Source organism: Dermacentor silvarum, chromosome 4 (assembly GCF_013339745.2).
Source record: "Dermacentor silvarum isolate Dsil-2018 chromosome 4, BIME_Dsil_1.4, whole genome shotgun sequence".
Taxonomy (NCBI): domain Eukaryota; kingdom Metazoa; phylum Arthropoda; class Arachnida; order Ixodida; family Ixodidae; genus Dermacentor; species Dermacentor silvarum.
Genome location: NC_051157.2, coordinates 136130607 through 136154224, shown reverse-complemented (window position 1 = coordinate 136154224; position 23618 = coordinate 136130607). Strand labels below are relative to the sequence as shown.

The 23618-nt window shown below is 45.7% G+C and overlaps 1 protein-coding gene across 1 annotated transcript in view; it reads left to right on the top strand.

Annotated features, from left to right (window-relative positions):
- The window catches only part of LOC119448918 (MAM and LDL-receptor class A domain-containing protein 2), a 666053-nt gene that overhangs the window by 75430 nt on the left and 567005 nt on the right, over window positions 1-23618 (top strand). The window contains exons 14-18 of the mRNA XM_049666563.1: window positions 284-564; window positions 3959-4067; window positions 4585-4701; window positions 12745-12884; window positions 20931-21041. Of these exons, the coding sequence (XP_049522520.1) occupies window positions 284-564; window positions 3959-4067; window positions 4585-4701; window positions 12745-12884; window positions 20931-21041 (758 nt within the window). The remainder of the gene's footprint in view (window positions 1-283; window positions 565-3958; window positions 4068-4584; window positions 4702-12744; window positions 12885-20930; window positions 21042-23618) is intronic.

Here is a 23618-nt window from a genome sequence, read left to right as displayed (position 1 = left end):
ATTTCCTATTGCTTTATGTCTGTTAGCCCAAGGCCTGTTATTGCGGCTAGTTGACTTTGAAATGTGACAGTCAAAATGAAGACCACGTGTCAATGACAACAGAAAAGTTTGCGAGGAGGCGACAACACCGAACAAAGAATCAGAACTGCCGCGCAACTAACTGAGCAATGCTCGCCGTAAATGCGGCGCGTAAATTCCAGTTATATGTGCATAGGATTCTTACAACAGCCAAAGATGCATATCTGATTTTTTTTCACTGCAATCGCTTATTTCTTCGACGCAGGTGAGGTAATGTACGTGACAGGGGAAAATCTGGAACGTCTCCGAGGGGCAGTGACATTTGAGTCGCCTAATGTGGGACCCCAGTCGGAAATCGCCTGCTTCTCGGTCTGGTACCACATGTTCGCTGGACGTGGCGCGTGGATGAGGGTGACCTTGGAGAAATCTCCCTCGTCGGGAGGTGCGAGAAAATTCTCGCAGCTCCTTTTCCAAAGAGGCCGAACCACAGCAGACCGCTGGTTCAACGTGCGACAGACAGTGAGCCTCGACGGCGTCCATAATAAGGTATACACCGCGTACTCCAGGCTTGGCTTGCACTGTTTCTTTCCCCGCACAATGGCGTTTGAGAGACATTTGGAAAAGTCACGTGCACGTATGCTTTCGTGGGCACCGTATTTGTGAGCACCGTATTCGGACTCGGACATCAAATATACGCAGAACGTAAGACTGCTTTATCGGTATAAATGCAGAACTCATAAGTGTAAAAGATACCTGGTACAATCTATCATGTATTAAAAAAAAGAGTACTACTTGCTGCTTTAAAGAAATTCGGTATTCTCTTTCCGCCTGCTCAAGAGTGCACGTTTTACTCCTGCACTATCATCGTGACGCCACTCACGCAGAGTGGAACGGGTTCGCAAGTGGTGCCACCCCCTGGTGCTCGACGTAATCATAATGGGTAATGGGTGTTCGTCTGCTGCGCGAGTCTTGACGTTGTTGCAAGAAGCAAATGAAGAAAGAAAAAAAAAACAAAGAAGCGTAGCCAAAAGTATTTCCACCTCTTCCCGCTACAAAAGAGACGTTAAAGAGGCAGACGATTTTCCCTCTGTTAGTAAATAACCCGTCCGCAATACCGGAAATTCCACTCTAACCACTAGAAGGCGCTTCATAATCTAGAACAGACGGCAAAATGAGAGATGGGTTGCGACGACACTTGTAAATTCCCGTATCAGCTCGTCGTGACGTCATGGATTTTGATGACGTATGCTCGGCACAGCGCTGAAATATTTTTGACAAAAATGGCCTGCATTGTATTCCGAAACTGCCAAACACTGAACGTATGATGTTTGAACAACTTTCACTGAAGTACAACAGCAGAAATTCAAAATCATACTTTGCAATCCGTAACCTCACAATGACGTTGAACTTTGACCGTCATTTGAGCGATTTCAACTTTGACCCCAAATTGAACTTTGTTCGTTATTTCATCCTTTAAGAGTCACCCAAAAATGCGATATTAAGGGTTAAGGAGTTTATAAAGAACACTTTAGCAGCATTAACTGATTCATTGTTTTCTTTAGTGCCGTTTTATTGTTCGTGCGCTAATAAGTGCATTTACAGTAATTTACTTAGGTACTAAGAAATGCAATGAGCTATTATGCGCAATCTTTGCCAGTTTCTGGGGACGAGAATATGTAGCACAAAATTTAGGCTTCCATAAAAAGGGCGCCACGTTAAGGGTCACGGTTTGGCAAAGGTAATGTATAATACGTTTTCACGGACGTTATAGCAAATTATTAGCGAGTTTTAGCTTGTTCACGAACTGCTTATCGTTTGCGGTTAGTCGGTTTACCGGAGAGGTGTATGACAGCAAGAACACTAGTAGCGAAATCTTGCGATGCTTTGTTTAACCGCATGTCTTGGACAAGTCGTCGTGTTACATGTAAAAAAATATATTAAGAGGTAACGTGTTCACGATTACGACGCTGCCGAAAATTTAAAACCGCAGCTAAGCACAACGAATCTCGTTACTGTAATAATAGCCGTCTTTGTCTGGCCGAGCTCTGCGTCACCAACCCCGCCGCTCACTTTAACTTCTCCAGTACGTAACCTGGCAATGGGCAAACTGTACGAAGTTCTGCAGACAAGCTAGAACTTTCTTTTGGCACAAGCTTTTCAACGTGTTGCACACGTGTTTTACGCACGACGTGGATTGTTTTGTCTGTTATGGACGCCTGACTTGCACCAACTTCATCGTTGTTGGACATCAGGGGTAATGTTAAGTCCCTTTGCACATAATAGCTAAAGTGCGCGCTTTCATTGCCCTCTTTTTAGAAAATTACTTATTGCGACGCTCCAAATCATTACACGAGCGTTATTCGGAGTTTTTTTCCATATATTAAGAAACCAAAATGTTACACCAATTTTAACTTTTCAGTAAGTAAGGGCCATGCTGTGTATGGTATGCAAGCACGGTTTGCAAGTTTCTGATCTCATTAGGCGAATTACAGAATAGTAATAGAGCCTCTCAAAGGAAATGGTTTCCCTTAAAATTGGGTTGTAATTCAGCAGGGCCGCATCAGTATGCAATATTTTGTCTCGAAGCGAAGCTTGAAGCAATGGTGCTGTTGTTTACGGCTTACGATTGGCGCATAATCTGTTATTTCACAATCGTTCGTGTAGTGTAGTTTCCCTGTTTAACGTTGTATATACAGGACGGCGGTTGCGTGCTGCTTAGAAGCGGATTCGCTTAAAGATTTACTCGCACTCAGTTCAGTTAGTTACACATCATGGTAAAGATAATGCGCGCGGATAATCTGAAATTGTTTTTAAAACATACGCAGCGCTTTTCAGATACGAACCTGGGGCGCTATAACGTAAAATGATTCCAAACTCCTGATGTCAAATTTACATAACCACCGACGCAAGCATCGGGCAGGTGACCCGCAGCGTTGTCTGAACAATCCAATCAAACACTTTCAAACACCGTTGTTCGCTTTCAAAACCAATAACATTGTATACACTCAATGGTTTTTCTTATTTAATTGGCTGACAAGAGGCGAGGAGCACGCTCTAGTGGAGAGGGCTTCGATGAGGCCGAGCCAGGACAGTGAAAATAGATAACCGCATGAAGAGGGTGGTGCCGGCTTCTCCGACTGGTCCGCTTCGCCTTACTTAGCTTCCGGTGGCAGGTGCGAGTAGCGAGAGGTCTGAGCGATTGGCGGGCAGCCATCTTCTATTCCTTTCGGAACGGGGCAGTCTGTGGCGATCCAGAAAAATTTACAGTTTTGTTCGGCATATTAATGCATTTTTTTTTCGCGAACACGTCACTTTGACTTGGGGAGTGTTCACGGTTTTGTGAGGTCGCGTGACAGACAGGCGAAGTGGGCGTAGCCAGAAAACATTGGGCTAATAGCAGAAGGCTAATGGTGAAAAGGCGTCGAATCAGGAATAATTATTTTTCTTCTGTGTGGTTTAATCTTGCCTAATCAGTGTGTACACGTTATATTAGATGGGGAGCTATCGCGGTTTTCGTCACGTCGCGTGACAGACAGGCAAAGTTGGGAGTGGTCCGAAAATGTTTTGACCAATCGCGGAGGCTTATTGCAGAAATTGGAATCAAAACAGTTTGGAATCATTTTACGTTATAGCGCCTCTGGAAAATGCTTAGAAAGGGCTGCCGAATGTGGCCAGAAAATGCAAGACATGCAATGCAGGAAACATAAGAAGTGCTGTTTGTTCATTTTGCAATGTGCCTGTCGTGCTATTACCTAGACAAGGCGCTAAGCTATTTTTTTTTCTCCCACACCTTTACTAAGCCGTGCTACAAGATTGTGTTGCACAGCTACAAACAGGGCGATACTAATTGTGGGCACGGTGTTCTCATTCAAACATTTCCGCCTTTGTAGGGTGTGTTACGAATGAGTGTGACATCTTGCAAAATATTTCCATTGCGCAGATTAAAATCACCATTTCAAATGTGCCGTCTTTGCGTAAAGACGTCGTGGTGGGTCTAGGGCCACTGAAGTTAACCATGGGGAAATGCGACGTTCTTACGGATGGACTAGGTAAGTCTTCGGCTTTATTTTTGAATGCGTTCTTTTCTTCCTTGTTGACGCTCTTTTTCTTCACTTTCAGCCCCTCCAAACGCTTTCGTTTTGTGTTTTGTCATGGGCAACGGTTGCATTGCTATGCTCGTTTTCTTTCTTTTTTTTTTTCTTGCGGCGACTGCATGTAAAAGTGAAGTGAAGTCCATTGTCCGTGTGCGAAAATTCTTTCTGGAGCTAATGTTTGCAGCTCAAGAGCTTAACAATACAAAGTCAGCAGATGAACGCATTTAAATTACAAAAAAAGAAATGAAAAATGAATCCCTGGAACGGAGTTGCCTGAATGGCGAATACGTTTATATGTATATCGCTAATAGAGGCGCCTCCGATGCTAGTGATGGTATCAAAATGAAATAAGTACCTAGTAATAATAAATTAGTGAAATTTACACGTTTTGAACATTGATATATTGCATTTTTAACTTTTGTTTAATATTTATAAATATTCACTATATAGAATAATTTTGTTACTCTCGCAGGTTACTGCGACTTTGAGTCCGGCACCTGCGGGTGGACAGCTGGCCCCGGCTGGCAGATACAAATGGCCAGGGCACCAATTTTTGGCACAGATGCATTATCGGGACCATTCAATTCCGGTGGGTGAGCCTTGTGGCGTTTTTTTTTTAATGCGTAAGCATTTCTATGCTTACCCAACGAGAAAACCGTCCTTCCATCCGTCATGTAAGACGATCGCTTTCAAGGTATAGCCCACAGCAGCGAGCGACTTTACCTTCGTGCTGCCTGTCGCTTCAACGCGAACGATGCGGCAAGAACAAATCGCTTACGGAGCTCTCAGCACACGCCGCACTCTGCCCGTTTCGCAGATTGATTTCAATATACGGGCCCGCGCATCTTCAGCGCGAACTCAGCGGCTAGAACACAGCGCACCAAACTATCAGCAGTCGGCACACTCTGTCCCCATGGCAGATCGCTTTCAAGATACGCTTCCGCGCGACCGTGCCATATGCAGCCGCCGGCGGAGTATACGTTTGGTCCCGGTTCATAATGGCTCGATGCGGATGGATAAGGCGGTAAAGATCGATAACGACTTATAACGGTCGGAACATCATCAGCGCGCCAGGAGCTGCCCCCTGCAGTACTTTGTTTGCCTCATCAATGCACCTTGCGCCGTCACCCGCAGCGGTTCGTGTCACCACGGCGCTTTCGTTTGTACTGGCCGGATCAAGTTTCATAACTCTGATAATGACACCGCGCTGCGTGGAGATGAGCGAGTGGCACAATGCTTACGCATACTTGGACAACTCCCAGAGGATTTTCTGCGTGACTTTATCATTGTGCGGCTGTTTGTTTGTCTTCCTCTCAGTGGCGCCCGCCACCCATAGCGCCGCACACGTTTAGATATTCGGAGCCAGGATGCCATATTCAGGGTGGAGTTGTCACTGAAGTTCGCATCCAGACGTTCTTGGGTGGCGCAGGCACTGTGGGCAGAATCAAATCCATAACCTTGGAGTGGCGCCTAATAAAACCGTGCGCAAGGAGCTCGACTATTGATTCTGCCGCCTGAAGCTGATGGTCTGTGGTCGTAATCGGCTTCTCAGGGTTCTCACTGAACATGACCTCCACGTGCTGCAGAAGTTCAACCGTCTGAATAACACCTGACTACTGACAATGCCCATATTTCCTTTGTCACAAATGATAATTGGCCACTTACTCTCGTGTCATCCAGAAAACAAACCGTTTCCCGGCATTCAATCCTTAGAGTCGCTATGGTCGGATTGTAAGGCGACCACGGGAATGTACTGCTTCATCTCCAGTGTCAGACTGAGTATTATGGAATAAATGTGCTAGATAAATGACAGAAGGATTGGTGTGGATGATGTTAAGCGCCTAGACAGATAGAGCAAGAACGATAATGTCTATGGCGATTCGAAGCCGGGCCCTCAAATACCTCGCGCACCCGGTAATAAAAAAAAAAAACACTAACAGAGCAAGACATGGACACCACAATAGACAGGTCATGTATATCTACAGGAAATTAAAACTTACCATTACCTACCGTTGGCAAGGATTATCACTCACGAGCAAACTGCAGATAGATGGAGTCTGTAAACTAAACTGTTAGCCTCCCCCACCGTGTAAGATACTATTTTAGTACTTCTTACACTGTGACCTAGCCCCGTAACCATGGCTACACGGTAACGGTGCAGGAATCCAACAAGCATGAAGAAAGGAACAAAAAAGACACACAGAGCACTGCATCTTTTTCTTTTATCTCTTTTGTATTTTGTTATAGTCCGTGAATGTTTCTGCACTGTTCTACTGCAACGATAATAAACCAACAAGCTAAACTGAAAACGTAAGCGAGGCATCGTGCTCCAGATGACTGACTCCCGATAAAAAGTGAGCGAAGGACAATGCTGCTGCCTTCCATGAAAGCAAACTTACTGGAGACACAATTACGTTCACGCAGTGAAAGCTATTTTCCAAATATATCTGGTTCCGGCATGTTTGTTCGGGGTTGGAGCGCTTCTCTTAGCCAAATACGCTAATCGCACACCAGATTATTACTTTTTTGTTTTATCTGGGAGGACCTTAATGCAAATCAAAAGAATAGATAAAAAGTAAAATCATTCCAACTCTGCATCATGCAAGAACTAGTTTCGCAGAGACGGTCTCACTCTTACGCGTCAATGCGCTTCATACATAACGGTAGCGATGTACGTACAGCATGGCACGCATGCAGCATTGTGGGCAGAACGGCAACAGCGACAGCGTTCTGTAAGAGACGGCGAGTCCTGCGTTAATTAGAATCGTTAATTTGGTTATGACTGTTTACAGAAATTCCGCAGTACTTTGTTACATTACAGACACATTCTTTTCCAATCAAGACTCGCCATAAAGCCAGTAGTTTAATAGAGTAATCTTCCTGTTAAGGCGAAATAGAAGCGACCGCGAAAATTTGTCCTGCTTGTCAGAAGCTCGTTTTAACAGAAGTCGTTCCCAAAACGAAATATCTACTATTCCTGGTGCAACCAAATATTGATGGGAAAATGCAAAAATAAAGTGGCATCGTTAAAAAAACATTAGAGGTAAAAACTGACATTTATTGCATTTACATTATATGAGGTGTCTCATGTCCATTGAGCCAAATTAAAAATATGCAAATGCCACGTAATTGGACAGAACCGAGGTGATGTTGTTTTCCGTCGCTTGGAGATACTCAGATCATTTTTTACATTTCGCCGATTTGCATAATTAGTCGCTATTATTAGCCAACTTGTGAAATACTATAATTAGATGAAAAGTGGCCATGAAAAAATTATACAGCAACATGAAAAACTCCCGATACAGCTTTCGGTTGCTCCTCAATACGTGCTACATAAAAATGTTCTTCCAAGCATGAAAGAAGCCCGCGAAAACACCTAAAATTACCGCGTGACTGGCCGCTCGAGACACTTTGCGTGTATTAACTTTTTTTAGATCTCTTTAGAGCACAAGTAGCCAGCCGGTCTGAGAACTGGTTAAGCACCCTGTCTTTCCTTCTATTCCTCTTTCCTTTCTTCCTTGCCTGTATTCTCAGGCTTCCCTCATGCTTGGAAAAGCACTTTTATGTAGCACGTATTGAGTACCAGAAAGCTGTATCGGGAGTTTCTCATGTTGCTCTACAATTTTGTCATTGACACTTTTCACCTAATTATAATAATTACGAAGTTGAATAGTTATTTAGGAATAATTATCTCATTAGGCGGAATGCAATAACTTATGTGAGTATCTCCAAGCGACCAGAACCATGTTACCTTGGTTCTGTCCAGCTACGTGGCATTTGCATATTTTTAAAGATTAACTCCATTTACGCGGCACACACGGTAAAGCATTCATGTTGTTTAGGCCTTTGAGCCTCTGTTGCTAGCCGACGCTCTAATAGCCTATGGGCTGTCTCAAGTGTTGAGATTTCACCAAACGTTTATAAAATACTTCTATGTCATAATTTTCTTCCAAAGCAAGTGGTGCAGAAATCATCGACGATGGTTGCTAATGTAAGCGAATAGCCGCACCGAAAAAGCGGGCGAGCGAACGAACGAACAAACGAATGAACGTTTTCCTTGTCGGGTCTTACCACCGACCAACCAAGAGAACGGCCGCACAGCCAAGGAAATCTAACCAAGAAAGTAAAAAAAAAAAATTCCACGCAGAAATATCTCTGGGAGTTGTCTAAGTATGCGTAAGCGCTGTGCCACTTGCTCATCTTCACGTAGCCCGGGGTCATTATCAATGTTATGAAACTTTATCCAACTAGTACACACGACAGCTCTGCGGCAAAGTGAATTGATTAGGTAATCAAACTACCGCAGGGGGCGGCGCCAGGTGCGCTAATGACGTTGCGATGATTATAAGCCGGTATCGCTCTTAGCGCCTTGTCCATCCGCGTCGAACAATTATAAACAGCGATCAACCAATCTCCGCATGGCGGCTGCGTATGGCACGGCCACGCGGACCATATCTTGAATGCGATCTGCGATGTGGACAGAGTATGCCGACTGCTGATAGCTTCGCGCGCTCTGTTCTCTCCGCTTCGCGTTGACGAGAGATTCGCGGACCCATATCTTGAAAGCGATCTGCGATGTGGACAGAGTGTAACCGACTGCTGATAGCTTCGCGCGCTCTATTCTCTCCGCTTCGCATTGAAGAGAGATTCGCGGACCCATATCTTGAAAGCGATCTGCGATGTGGACAGAGTGTAACCGACTGCTAATAGCATCGCGCGCTCTGTTCTCTCCACTTAGCGTTGAAGAGAGATTCGCGGACCCATATCTTGAAAGCGATCTGCGATGTGGACACAGTGTAACCGACTGCTGATAGCTTCGCGCGCTCTGTTCTCTCCGCTTCGCGTTGACGAGAGATTCGCGGACCCATATCTTGAAAGCGATCTGTGATGTGGACAGAGTGTGCCGACTGCTGATAGCTTCGCGCGCTCTGTTCTCTCCGCTTCGCGTTGACGAGAGATACGCGGACTCATACCTTGAAAGCGATCTGCGGTGTGGACAGAGTGGGCCGACTGCTGATAGCTTCTCGCGCTCTGTTCTCTTCCACTTCGCGTTGAAGAGACATTCGCGGACCCATATCTTGAAAGCGATCTGCGATGTGGACAGAGTGTAACCGACTGCTGATAGCTTCGCGCGCTCTCTTCTTTTCGCTTCGCGTTGCTCGCGGACCCATATCTGGAAAGCGATCTGCGATGTGGACAGAGTGTGCCGACTGCTGATAGCTTCGCGCGCTCTGTTCTCTCCGCTTCGCGTTGACGAGAGATTCGCGGACCCATATCATGAAAGCGGTCTTCCATGTGGACAGTGTGTGCCGACTGCTAAAAGCTTCGCGCACTCTGTTCTCTCCGCTTCGCGTTGAAGAGAGATTCGCGGACCCATATCTTGAAAGCGGTCTTCCATATGGACAGTGTGTGCCGACTGCTGATAGCTTCGCGCGCTCTGTTCTCTCCGCTTCGCGTTGAAGAGAGATTCGCCGACCGATATCTTGAAAGCGATCTGCGATGTGGACAGAGTCTGCCGACTGCTGACAGCTTCGCGCGCTCTGTTCTCTCTGCTTAGCGTTGAAGAGAGATTCGCGGACCCATATCATGAAAGCGGTCAGCGAAAAGGTCAGGGTGCGGCATGTGCTGAGAGCTTCGTGAGCGATATGTTCTCGCCGATGCGTTCTCCTGGAAGTGACAGGCAGCACGAAGGTAAAGTCACTCGCTGCCGCGGGCTCTATCTTGAAAGCGATTGTCTTACAGGATGGTCGAACGGATGGCTTTTCTCATTAGGTAAGCATACTCATTTAAACTGCACTATAAATGGCGTAGCCAGCTGCATTCTGCGTGAACACCGTTGGTTCTCGATCATCTGGGCAGTGCCTCCACCATCATTATACGCCTACAGAGTCACTTCGAACACTTCATCAGACATTGTTTCCATGGTGATAGCCATACAGCTTTCAGAATTATTGTCCATGCTGGTGTAGTTAGTCTCCGCATGAAGAACGTTTGCCTCTCGTAGAGCTAGCAGATTTGCCTCCTCCACGTCTAGCCATCCGGGCCCTTCAATGAGTTGAGTAGGAGGCATGTTGCTGCAGCTTTGGAAGTTTGGTGTTGTTAAATTTGTGGTTGGTCTTTCTTTGACTGAACGGAAAAATAACGATTTTTTACCGCATTGTTGCTTATATCCGAAAATTTCGCCTGACCGGGTTGGTTTTGAACAGCCGCATATTATTACTACGCCAAATTTTTAAGTTCTGACTTAAGCAAAGGGAAGCTTAACTTATAGCATGTAGTAGCGCTTTTGATGGGCCGGATCGATGTTTCAGTTGGAGATAGTTCTGGACAAAAAAAATTTAAAAAAAAATTACGATACAGAATAAGTTGTGGCTCAAATATCTTTTTCTTGTTTTTTTGTGAAAATGTAATCTCTATCTCTTCAAATAAGGGTAAACAGGCCATAACGGCGAAGGCCTCTTCTGAAGAAGGAGCAGTCTTCGTCGTCGGGGACGCGCAATCCTTCACAGAAAACAGACAACACGTGAGCTGGAGTGCAGGCTTATTTCATATCTCGGTCGCAAGTATCGCGTGCTCCGCAGAGCCAAGGGCATTCCTCCGGTATTCTTCCCTCTTTTATTTTTAACTCGAACCGAACGAAATAAACCGCACAAGAGAACTACTGATATGAGTGCAGTCTGTCTCAGGGATAATGCCGATGCCGAACGGCGATTAGCAAAATTGTTCTTCTGGCATTTTAGCCACAAAAGTTTAGGGCAATTCGCACCCTTGTGTCAGTCAGCATTCACCAGCAACCCGATGTTAAGATGCCCACGTGTAGTGATCCGTGCGAAGGCATTCACGTTGTGCTATTTTCGCCTACCACGCACTTTTTATCATAAAATAAGAGGGTGTCAGCCTTTCGGCTGCAAAAACAGATACTCACGCAACTTCCGCAAGGGAATACTGGTTGCCACAATAATTTGTTACTTATTACTAATACAATAGTAGTAAATGTTTGAATAGTTGCATGGCCTAACTTTAGAACTGACCTAGCTGGATTCGCCCTCCTGAAACGGCAGCGCGTACTTATAGAACACGTTTGTTGTTGCAGTTGAACATTAAGCAACAACGAGCCATTTTGCAATTGTGAATACAAGCATAAGCTGTAGCGCGTTGACATTGGAAGCGTGGTTATATATTCTTGCTGAAAAAAAAAAAGCATTTGTTATGGAACTTGCATAGGATGCATCAGCACAGAAGCATATTTACCACATGTTTCACGAGCGACTTGAGACAAACATTAAAAGTAGAATGCTGCACTTTACGAAAGTGAGACCAAAGCGCATTGTGCGCAGCCGTGTTGCGTTATTCAGACGGTTTTTAAAATAGTTACGTTTATTTAAACAAAATTTCAAATAATCCAACCAGGGCATAGGGTGCGTTTGAGAAGCTGTAGAGCGTGCTCCGAAAGACCCAGTGAAGTTGTTTCCATGTCGTTATCTTTGTTGTGAGTCTTTTTCCAAGCTTAGAAAGAAAGCAACCCCCCCCCCCCCCCCCTCCCGAAATATGAAAGCACGAAAAACACAACTCACTCCACTACGCGCTTGCGCCTCGGGATTGACGAGCTCGCATTCGTGTTTCAAAAGAACGAAGCCCACATGGCCTTTGAAAGTCGTCAAGCGTGTTTATATCCGTGTTTAGTGACGGCCTAACTAGGACCATTGCGAATTTCGATCTTCACAACGAAGCTACAGACGTACGCTGGACGCCGTGGCCAATCGCTTTCTGCTTTTTATATGGGTACGCGGGCTTTGTTCTTCAGAAACATAATTGAGAGTGATGCATTCAAGACCGAGAAGCGCGCAGTGACGCCATTTTCTTATATTTACGGGCCTTCTTCAGAGCGCGGGAAAAAGACTCCCACAAAATTTAAAGACATGGAGAGAACTTCAATGGGTGTTTTTGAGCGCACTGTACAACTGTGCAAATACGCGACTCACGCTCTAAAGCGAAAACTTAAGCTTTCGTATTAATAACGCCAACTATGTAGTGGATTAGTTACTAATAAGTTTATTAGTAATAAAGTTATTAGTCAAGCAGTAAATTATTTTTACACAAGACCAATTTCAAAAACAGTCGGAATAACTCAAGATGAGCGATGGGTATGACTTATTTATGGTGTACCAGTGAAGCTTAGATGTATGGTTCTAGATTGGTAGTGTTGCTGGTGTACTTCAATTCATTTTTTTTATTTTCCCATGTTATAGTACACATATATGGGAAGTAGAAAAAGCTGCACCAGGGCAGCTTGCCGGGTCTGCAAACCTAATGCTAAGCAGGGGGCAGTGATGGAACTTATACAATTCAAAACATAGATAAGTACACACCAAGGAATCACTAAAGAATACTCAGAACAACAATATGTACACATAAGTAAACTTAGGACATGTATAATATATATATATATATATATATATATAATAACCAGGCAATCAAGTGCTTTTTCGTCAGGTACAAAGTTCTTCAGATGTTCTGGCTTCTTTATTAAATAAGTAACAACATTTAGCGTACAGGCAGAAAGATAGACAATATACCGCCTTGATGCACATTTCGTGATTTTTAACTAAAGCGAATCGTTTGTCTCCTGCAGTGTATGTCATTACAGCCAAAGCATACAATGCACCAACTGACGGTGCTTTGTTCACAAGTCCAGAGTGGTCAGGACAAAGCCAGCCGCAGTGCCTCGAGTTTTGGTACGAGTATGGTGGTAGGAGCACTCCAAGTTTGCAGGTAAGCAATTCAAGGCGTCTTTCGGACGATGGGCTGGAATTCAGAGCTAGACCTTCAGAGCTAGAATTAACCGGATTTCGCTGACGTCTGCCTCCCATTACTAGAAGAGGGAATCCTTGTCAAAAAGAGCTATTCTTCGTAGCCTGTATTGATAGAGTGGAGGATATGAAAATTTAGAATTGAACAGCCAATATTACGCCAATAGTAAACAAGATTGTCCAGCTGAGTTTCTTAAAATGCAGCTTTATCACGCAAACTGAAGTTGCAGGACCCAAATAACCTACAACGTGCTTCACAAAATGCCCTCTAATTTTTTTTGCATGGAGAAGCTGAAATAGCTTAGCGAGTTCCTTATGATTGCTGTTACCTCAAATCAATACATTTTAATAGGACTGCAGTTAGTAGTTAGGCAAGTAATTATGCAAATTAGACTACTTAACTCTTATACCGAGAGAGTCAGACGTTTGATCTTAATGGAAGGCTTAAGCCACATCACCCTAGCTAGTCCTAGAGATACCAGACAGAGGTGCTGCTAGTTTCTGCAGCGTAAATAATTCCGGTAAATTTCACCCTTCTGGGTTAAATTGACCGGAAGTCTGGAGCCGCAAGCGAACTCCAGACTAGCGCAACTGCGACACTCTTAACAGACATCCATGACTGACGTGACGGTTTACGCCTCACCGGCTTTGGAATCCGAAGCAAGCGTCTTTAAGAAGTCTCCATCTTGCTCGCGTCTTGTTTACGCCATGCTCATCCGACGGTGACGCCACATCCGAGTCGCTGATTCAGCGCATCGTTTTGAAGTGCAAGAGAAAGCTGTTTATTAAACATTGCTTTGAAGCCGGCAGGCCGTAATCTCCACAGCCGAACTGCATATTTGGAGCAGACCCAGCAGCTTCGGTGCACACGGTCTTCCAGGAGGTCATTTCATCCTCCTGTTTCAGCCAAGCGAATCCAATACAAATAAATTCACACTGAAACTTCTCTGTGAGTTGTCTTAGTATGCGTAAGCATTATGCCATTTACTTATCTCCACGAAGCCCGGTGTCATTGTCAGTGTTATGAAACTTGATCCGACCAGCATAAACGACAGCACTGCCGTGACGTGAACTGCTGCTGATGGCGGCGCAAGGTCCATTGATCAGGCAAGCAATTTACTCCAGGTGGTGGCGCCAAGTGCGCTGATAACGTTCCGATCATTATAAGCCGTTATTGCTCTTTAGCACCTTATCCATCTGCGTCGAAGCATTTTGAACACTAGAGTGTTTTACTTGAGCGTCTTTACGGTCCGCTCCGCTCCGAGTTGCCCCGCTAAGCCAAAGCGGAGCGGTGGGTGATTTCCACGTTTGAGTTATGCGCCTCGCGTAACGAAGCGGACCTTTCGTAGTTGCAGCACCCTCTGGCCAAATATCATCGTAGTGGAACAGAATACAAAACCGTTTTGTCACGCTTACAAAGTAAGGCGAATGTAATATATATATATATATATTGTACCGGAGCACATCGGCACCAGCTCTGTGCCAGCGAGTGTGTGGAAGAAGACGTTGACGATCGTGTGGTTCGCGCTAGGTCGGCTTTCAACGAGCCAGCTTGTTTAACCGCTTCATCTAGTCTACCTGCAAAATACTCTTGTTGCATTTGGTGGAAGTGCTGGGTAGTGCCCTTCAGCGTCCTGGAACTCTGCAGCCGTACGGTACCATCTGCCTTCACGATGACCGAGGACGCCGGCCCCTCGCGAGCTTCTCCCGCTCCCACACCTGTCGTGTGCTCTGGGGTGCTTCGTATGCGTGATCCTCCAGTCTTCAGTGGCACTGACGATCACGACGTGGAAGACTGGCTGGCCGAGTATGAACGTGTTAGTGCAAACAACAAGTGGGATGACCGCGACAAGCTGACTCACGCCATCTTTTATTTTACCGGCGTGGCCCACCTGTGGTTCAAGAACCATGAAGCTGATTTTACCACCTGGTCAGCTTTCAAAGAGACCCTCGTTTCGTTTTTCGGCCGGCCAGCGGTGCGCAAGCTTCGCGCTGAACACAGCCTCCGCGGACGATCTCAACAAATTGGTGAGACCTTCACCAGCTACATTGAGGATGTCATCGGCCTCTGTAGGCGGGCGAATGCGTCCATGTCGGAACCTGACAGAATCAAACACATAATGAAAGGCATCGACGATGACGCCTTTCATATGCTCGTGGCCAAAAACCCACAAAGCGTTACTGAAGTTATTGAACTTTGCCAAAGTTTTGACGAGCTGCGTAAACAGCGCATCTCCACACGTCGCCCTGGAATGCAAACGGCTGACGTTTCAGATTTGGCTCCCAGCACCGCTAGTATTGATTACACCTCGTTGCTGCCTCAAATTCAGCAATACGTACGCGAGGAAGTGGCACGTCAGCTCTCTCTTGTGGCATCGGTCACTGAGCCTCTCCCCCCACTGGACCAGTCGCTTCGCCGGGTTATTCAGACGCAAGTTGCTGAAGCCCTACCGTCCCCCGCTTCACCGCCGCAAGTTACGGCGCCGTTAACTTACGCTGAGGCCCTTACACGATCTCATGCCCCGCCGACGCCAGTCCCATCCAGCCCAGCCACCAACTTCTACACGCCGCCAAGTCCGGTACGGCCGGTTTACGTACCTATCTCGCATCCAAGACCACCTTTCAACCCCTGGCGCACTCCGGACAACCGGCCAGTGTGCTACGCTTGCGGTATTCCGGGACATGTTGCGCGCTTCTGTCGCCGCCGCGGACTCTATTTTCGCGATGGCGCTCCCAACCTTAGTCATGTCCCTCAACAAGCTACGCACCGTCTTACATCTGACGCCACGGACTCGTATTCACGTCGCCCCGCCTTCAGTTCACGCCGATCTCCTTCTCCCCGCCGCCGCTCCCTTTCCCCCATGGTTCGCCGTTCCAACCATGCCCAGGAGGAAAACTAACAGCCGCAGTTCCTGAGGCAAGAACTGCGCCGTCGTCGAAATTTGCAAGGCCTCTTCTTTCGCCGCCTAACGAGATTGTAGTGTTTATAGACGGTGTCGCGACGAACGCTCTTGTCCACGCAGGAGCAGCTGTTTGTGTGATTAGTGAGATTCTCTGCCGCAAACTGAACAAAGTGACGACTCCGCTTTTTGATATTTCGCTACGCACAGCGAGCTCGCAGCACGTGAAGCCTTCGGCCACCTGCACCGCTCGTGTTTTAATTCAAGATGCGCTCTACATCGTCGAATTTGTCGTCCTTTCTCATGCATCGCATGCCGTTATCCTGGGCTGGGACTTCCTTTCCGCGCATCATGCAGTTGTCGACTGCGCTCGTGCACAACTCGCCTTGTCTCCGTTCTGTACCACAACCGTCGATGACCGTCGCCCGTCTGCTAAAGTGGTTGTCGCTGCTGACGTCGTCATCTCTGCTTTCTCTGTCGCCTTAGTGTCCGTCACCTGTGACGCTATCCCCAATTCAACTGCACTTTTTGTACCGTCTGAGAAATGTGCGCGTCGCCGGGACGTTGTCCTACCGTTCGCAGTCGTCACACTTGATGATGATTCCAGTGCAGTTTACGCGTGCAATCCGTTTCCCTGCCCTTCAACTCTATTACGTGGCGAATCTGTTGGGCGTCTCGACACTTTTGATGCCATCTTTCCGTTTGATGCGCCTTGCGATACGACCCCACTGCCTATCGATGCCGTCACTTCCGTTGCAATATATATATATATATATATATATATATATATATGTATATATGTATATATATATAATCATATCATACCCGCCGGGGTAGCTCAGTCAGCTAAGGCGTTGCGCTGCTGAGCTCGAGATCGCGGGATCGAATCCCGGCCGCGGCGGCCGCATTTCGATGGAGGCGAAATGCAAAAACGCCCGTGTGCTTGCGTTGTAGTGCACGTTAAAGAACCCCAGGTGGTCGAAATTATTCCGGAGCCCTCCACTACGGCGTGCCTCATAATCAGAACTGGTTTTGGCACGTAAAACCCCAGAAAGAAGAATCATATCATAAGAAGCCAACAAAGAATGACACCAAGAACAACATAGGGTAAATTACTTGTACTTACTATTTTGAATTAATGAAATGATAAATTAATGGAAAATGGAAACGGATGAAAAAACAGCTGTCCGCAGGTGGGGAACGAACCCACGTCTTCGCATTACGCGTGCGATGCTCTCACCATTGAGCTACCGCGGAGCCGTTTTCCCATCCACTTTCTGGGGTATTTATGTTTTGCAACTAGAACTAAGCCTGGGAGTGTTAGTCAGCGCCACCACTCACAAACCTATGGGCGGATGTGGAACATCCTTTCTGCCGCAGGCGTCACGAGCACGTAATCTTTTTGGGTGATGGCAACTGGTCAATAAACCCAGATATGCTACCTGAAGGCATCAATGTTGCCGGATTCGAGCCCTCGTTATGTAATGAACGAGAAGAAAGGGAACCGAGGGGCCCGATTTTTATTAATCATATCATAAGAAGCCAACAAACAATGACATCAAAGACATCATAGAGGAAATTACTTGTACTTACTATTTTGAATTAAATAAATGATAATTTAATGGAAAATGGAAACGGATGAAAAAACAACTGTCCGCAGGTGGGGAACGAACCCACGTCTTCGCATTACGCGTGCGATGCTCTCACTCATTTCTTTAATTCATTTCTCATTTAATTCATTTAATTATTTATTTCATTGAAAATATCGCTTCTGTTGTTATTCGGCAGTTTCGTTGGCACGTTTCAACGCCATGGATTCTCTTTGCTGCTGCAGTCGATATCGCTTGCCCACATTTTCTTGGTCGGTCCACTCCCGCTGCCTCTGTCACCGAGGTTGTTGTTCGCTGGGCTTGGCGCGCCGAATCTCTTCTTCAGACATTTCATACAACGATTCCTACTCACTTTCCATATTTGATTCACACATACGCACGCGGACGCATGTGTGAGAAGAAGAAAAGGCTGTGCACGAGAAACGCGTGTGAGGAAACGCGCGTATGAAGAGGTTTCACACACGCAGAGGCGAAATCCAGGTTGGTAGGCTACTAGTGCTTTAGCACTAAGAAAAGTATGCAGATCCAGCGCACATCTTGGAATCTGTGTGAAGCGAAGCTTGTGCTTTAGCGCTAATAAACGTATGCCGATGCAGCGCAAATCTTGGAATCTGTGCGAAGAGAAGGTTTTCTGAAGTTGGTATTAAAACTTTATAATTTCTTTCATTCAATTCCTGTGACGTTGGCGTGAAGAAAACTGTTGCGCGCATCACTGATACCAGGCAGTGTGACGCATGCGGCGATCACCCAGAACAGCTATTTGTGGTTGCCGCGATCGAAGTATACGTGTGATTGTGGGCTAATGGTTAGAACATCGGGTTGATGTGCCAGGGAACCGAGGTTAGATCTGACCATCCCGCACTTAGTTCAATATTTTGTTTGAAGTGTGACGCATACTACGGCTAGACCGCAGCAACAGTCAGCAGCTGCGGTCAGACAATCCGGGAGGGTTGGAAAAGAAGGCTTTGCTTTAAAACTACACTGATTCTCAAGGGGTCAACAACAACGCGCGCCGCAAATCCGCACGGAAGCTGCGACAGCGCGCGCCAATCCTGGAGTTAGTTTCTTTTCGGCTAACATAGCGCAGCCCAGCGTCTCGTAGCCTCCTCCGGCTGCCCAGTGCGCGACAAAGTGGGACAATTGTTTGTTAATGCGTAAGCATTTCGATGCCTACTCAACAAGGAAAACCATCCGTCCATCCGTCTGTCCGTCCGTTCATTACGTAAGACGATCGCTTTGACGACAGGGCCCGCAGCAGCTATTGGAATGACCTCCGTGCTGCCTCTCGCTTCAACGCGAACTAAGCCGCGAGAACACAGCACACACGGAGTTAGCGGCACTCGGCGCACTCTGTCGCCATCGCAGATCGCTTTCAAGATGAAGGACGCGTGGCGACGCCATAAGCAGCCGCCGCCGGAGTACGGTTGATCATGGTTCATCGTGGTTCGACGCGGATTGATAAAGCGCTAAAGAGTGATAACGGCTAATAATGATCGGAACATCAGCAGCGTACCTGGCGCCGCCACCGGCAGTACTTTTCTTGCGTCATGAATTCACTTTGCGCCGCCGTCTGCAGCAGCTGGTGTTGCTGCAGTGCTGTCGTTCTTGCTGGTCGGATCAATTTTCATAACATTGATAATGATGCCGGGCTGCGTGCGAATGAACAAGTTGCAGAATGCTTGCGCATACTTAAGCAACTCCCAGAGGAGGTTCTGCGTGATTCTTTTTTTTTGTGAGCTATACGGCAACACGGCAGCAGCATCAACAGCCATGGCAAGGAAAGTCCGGGAGGGTTGCAAAAAAAGTTTGACTTTAAATAGTTCCAACAATCACGAGTGCTTTATTTCATGGGGATTCTGTGTAATGACTACAGCAAATACCTGGTGTACCATATAGTGTCTACAACCTGTGTCATAGTATTCATGGTCTTCTGTGTGCTTTAAATAATTTCACCTTGGTGCTGGTTTATATAAAAAAAGCCAATCATATTAGTGAGCGCTCAAGAGTTTGGGTATATAGTATTCTCTAGGCACAGCGTTTCTCTCTCTCTCTCTTGTTATTTATCGTAACATGGGCGGAGTTTCTGATAGGTAGCGCTTTCGTCTGGCGATCTGTGAATGCGGAACTTAAATCCTCGGGGCCCTCTGTGACTTCTTTTCTTAACAAACTAGTCGCCAAGAACTTTAAGATTGTCGCAGTGGATACTACAGCAACCCCAGCAGGCGCTCGCGATGCCTTCGAACACGAAAACAACTATGAGACTGAACGAACAAGAACTATCCCTGTAACAAAAAAAAAAATGTTGGCTATTTAATCTTTAAGCCAAACTAAGTTACCACAGAAGCTGCGACCGCTGGGAGCCATAGCAACTGTTACAGCAGTCACAAATATGTGTGTCCGTTTACAGCCTTAAAGTGTGTTTTACCACGAAGGAAGAGAACATTTTGAGAGCATGGCCAGAGCAACGTTACTACAACCAACCTTTTAACCTTTGGAGGCAAGGAAATATTTAGCGGCGGAGAAACGTGAAGCTTCACGTGCATCTGAAAGTTAGTTGGGCTTCGGAGACGCACGCGGCCATTCCAATACTAAAACGGGCGAAAAAAAAAAAGCCAGAGGAAAGCTATGCAGTCTATAACGACAGAAAGAGGCCAAAGAAGTGAATTAATTTATGTCAATAAATGAGACGTTCGAAGACGTATATTGGTTGCGATGACTAGTAGGCGTTTGTTTGTTCAACAACTGATTATGTCGTAAACAGGAATTAAGAACGAGTGAAAGAAAATTATTACGATAGGAATACTTCTTGTTGGGCAAGTTGGCAATGCTAGCTATTAGAAGAGGAGTGCAAATTAACAAGAGACCGAGGATGGAGAAGAGTTCGCCTGTAGAGGGGAGATTTGAAAGGCGATTTGGAGGCCTAATAAAACAGTTGGTACTGGCGCCCATGCTGTCTCCTTCCTCTGTGTGTTATTGATTTGCGCAATTCTTCTGAGAGGTAATCCGATACATCCCCTTACCAGATTTTGAATACACACAACGCTGCTGCAGAACGCCAGTGAAAATGAAAGTGACTCTGTCATTTACTTATAATAAACACCAAGTGTAATTGTTCTGACGTATCTCGCTCCACCTATAAGATGAACAATAACTTGACGACCATTCAACTTTATCCAAAAAAAAGCATCTTAGTGATTGACTAGTTTTGTGTTGCAGTTTTGTTACTGTCTCAAGCTCGCCTTGTGCGAATCCCCTAAACAAATCTTGATAACCGGCACGGCATTTACACATGCATAATTGTACAGATGGGACGACATTGTAGAGACGACATTACACATCGCCAGAATCCACATTTTTTCTTGTGTTTCTTGATTGCGCTCCATAATATGCTTGAAGTGTATGGTTGCTTTAAAATATATTTAGGTCGGATTTGAAGAGATCAGGGTTTCCTTAGAAAGCAGTTTTGGTAATTATATGGCTGTTATTCTTCGCATGCAGGTGGAAGTAAAATCGAATGGAAAGAGTGAAGTTGTGTGGGAAATGCCGTCGTACCCTGGAAAGTACTGGATGCTGGCGCGAGCACAGATCTCACAGGAGAACAAATTCCAGGTAAGCACGACAACTCAACAGCAGCGGGCAAAGTTGTTGTTCTTCTTGCCTCCACACATGGCTCGTACCAACAGGAGGATTGGCCACATTGGGATGTTTGAGAAGTAGATCTAACAAAATACCAAAGGGCTGTAGAGGCAAACATTCAACAGGAAGCAATGGGCAACTAAATATTAACCAAGATATTGACAGGGCCTACACATAAATTTGGCAAAAAAATGAAATAAAATGAGCGGGCAAAGTACGGTACGTCCTCTTGCTTCTTTCTGCTTTTTTTTCTGTTGGGCTTAAACATAAGCTCGAGGTTTGCTATTCGGCCAAACCTCTAAGTACGTTACGCCCATCCGACTTCAATAGTTATTTGACTAGTTAGATAAACTCACAGGAAGGTTGTGAGTGTGTAACTCGAATTACGAAGCGTCACATTATTAGGCAATTTACGTTCCTGCTTCAATGCGTCAAACGGTGTTTTGTTAATAAAAGTAAGTGGAACGACACGGCATTTTTACGGCAAGTTTGATGGCGCATAGCCCGAAAAGGATGTCATCCCCAGAATTATTTTCAAGTGGGCATTCCATTGCAGGCTCAATGGCTACGATTTGTAAATTGCAAGATTTGCCGCAAGTACTTTACTTAAATACCAATTTAGCAAGTTTCAGTTAATAATACGATTATGCATTGCAATTTCTCGTGCATGTAATAACCACCTCTCTGAGTGAACCACCTCAATGAATCGAATTATGATATCTGCCAATGGTGCTTTCTAAAAATTACCTAATATATTCGCAGAGACACCTGGTATACAGTGGTTCAAAAAAAAAAAAGCGGAGTAGACACTACGTTCTGTTGCAGCAGGCAGGGCTTAGTTTATTATTTTAATTATCTTTATTTTTACTAATTTTATTGCCCAACACAATCCTTATGTCCTTATGGAAGCATGGCGCACCGCATAACACCCATGATGCGCTGAGGGAAACAGCATCTGGGGTGTTACAGCTGTGCGTCATGTCCCCGAACACTGCTGTCTGATTGGGAGAAGCGCACGTGACGTCGTGTGTGCTTCCACCAATCAAAGCACCTTCTCGCGCCTTTCTGGCGCCTCCCGCGCTCACGCTGCTCGCTACAGACATCGCCAATGGCACGAAGCTGATAACAAAACTAAGAAAACTGAGTGCTTCAACATTCTGTTCAAATCAAAAGCAGCGTTGTTTCAAACTCCAATAAATAGCAGCCTAGTCAATAAAATAACACAGCTCGACAAATGCGCAAGCCCTACAAAGTTTGGCAATAAAGAAACAATTCCTGTATATAGAGCAGCACAAACCTTCAGCGACAGCCGATACTTCTCGTCAGGATTCTGGGGCTGCATGCTCCACGCAACAGTCGCCTTGAAAGTAGCGCCGACTATCACCGAAATGCATAGGAATGTAGCTTTTACACCACTCTTTTGGTAACTCTGCTGCTGCTGCTGATGATGATGATTACGATGGTGATCATGGTGATTTATTGGAACACCCTTTGAAACGGGCGGTGACAAATTACCACCTAGCGTGCTTGAGTTGATCAGGTGTTCTATACATGCTTTTCATCATAGCAATATTGTATACAGCTCCTTAAGCTTTTTCTTTTCTTCCTGAATACTTATCTATCTACATTGTACCGTTACCTATGCCTGTAATAGCTCCGGTCGTATTAAGCTCTTCCCTGCATTTTTTTCACCAATACTCAGACAACTCTTGCTTATCTCGACTGCTGACTATTTGATGCTTCCGACCTCTTTAAATCCAAGTGCTTCTGGAAGGTGAACGTTACTTACGGTTATCACTGGGTGAATACCTTCGCATTCCATTAAGATGTGCTAAGGGGTCTCGGGATTTTCGCGGTAGCAGATGCGTGCCTCATCTTGTTGTAAATGTTTGCTGCGGTATGATTTTGTCCTTAGGCAACCAGCCTTAGGCCTCGAACAGCAAGGCGCTACCCTTTGTGCTATCGCCCAAATTTTGCATTCAAGTTTCTTTCTCCCATTGGTGTAAAGCTTCATAGTCTCTTTTGCCTACATTCTTTGCATCCCGTTCACTGTCTCCGTTTCTCTAACTCTCGTTTTGCTGACTCCTGATTGTTTACTGACTCTTTCGATGACTCTGTCACAGTCTAAACGCGACCTCTAGAGCCTGTGATGGTGAGACATAAAAATCACGTTGCAGGAGTGCTAAGACTGACATTAAGCAACAATCTATCCCAAAATATTGACGCACGTCATTTTCTTGCACTTCGTGCGCACTCTCACACACATATATACGCAGACACACAAAAACAGAAATTCTGAAGTGCCGATATCTCACATCCTTCATGGCACATCCCAGGTCCGAGGAGAAAGCTCTCTTAGCAGCACGATTGGCATTGTACAAAATTACATTTTAAATACGTGGGATACATACAAGAGTATACAGATGGCCTTGTCCAAGTAATTCTTCCCCTTGAACATTTGTCATTGCAGAATGAAACTTCAAACAGACTTTTAAGCAACCTCACATGACATCATCAACTACAGCAGACCGTTTTTTTTATTGTCGTTTA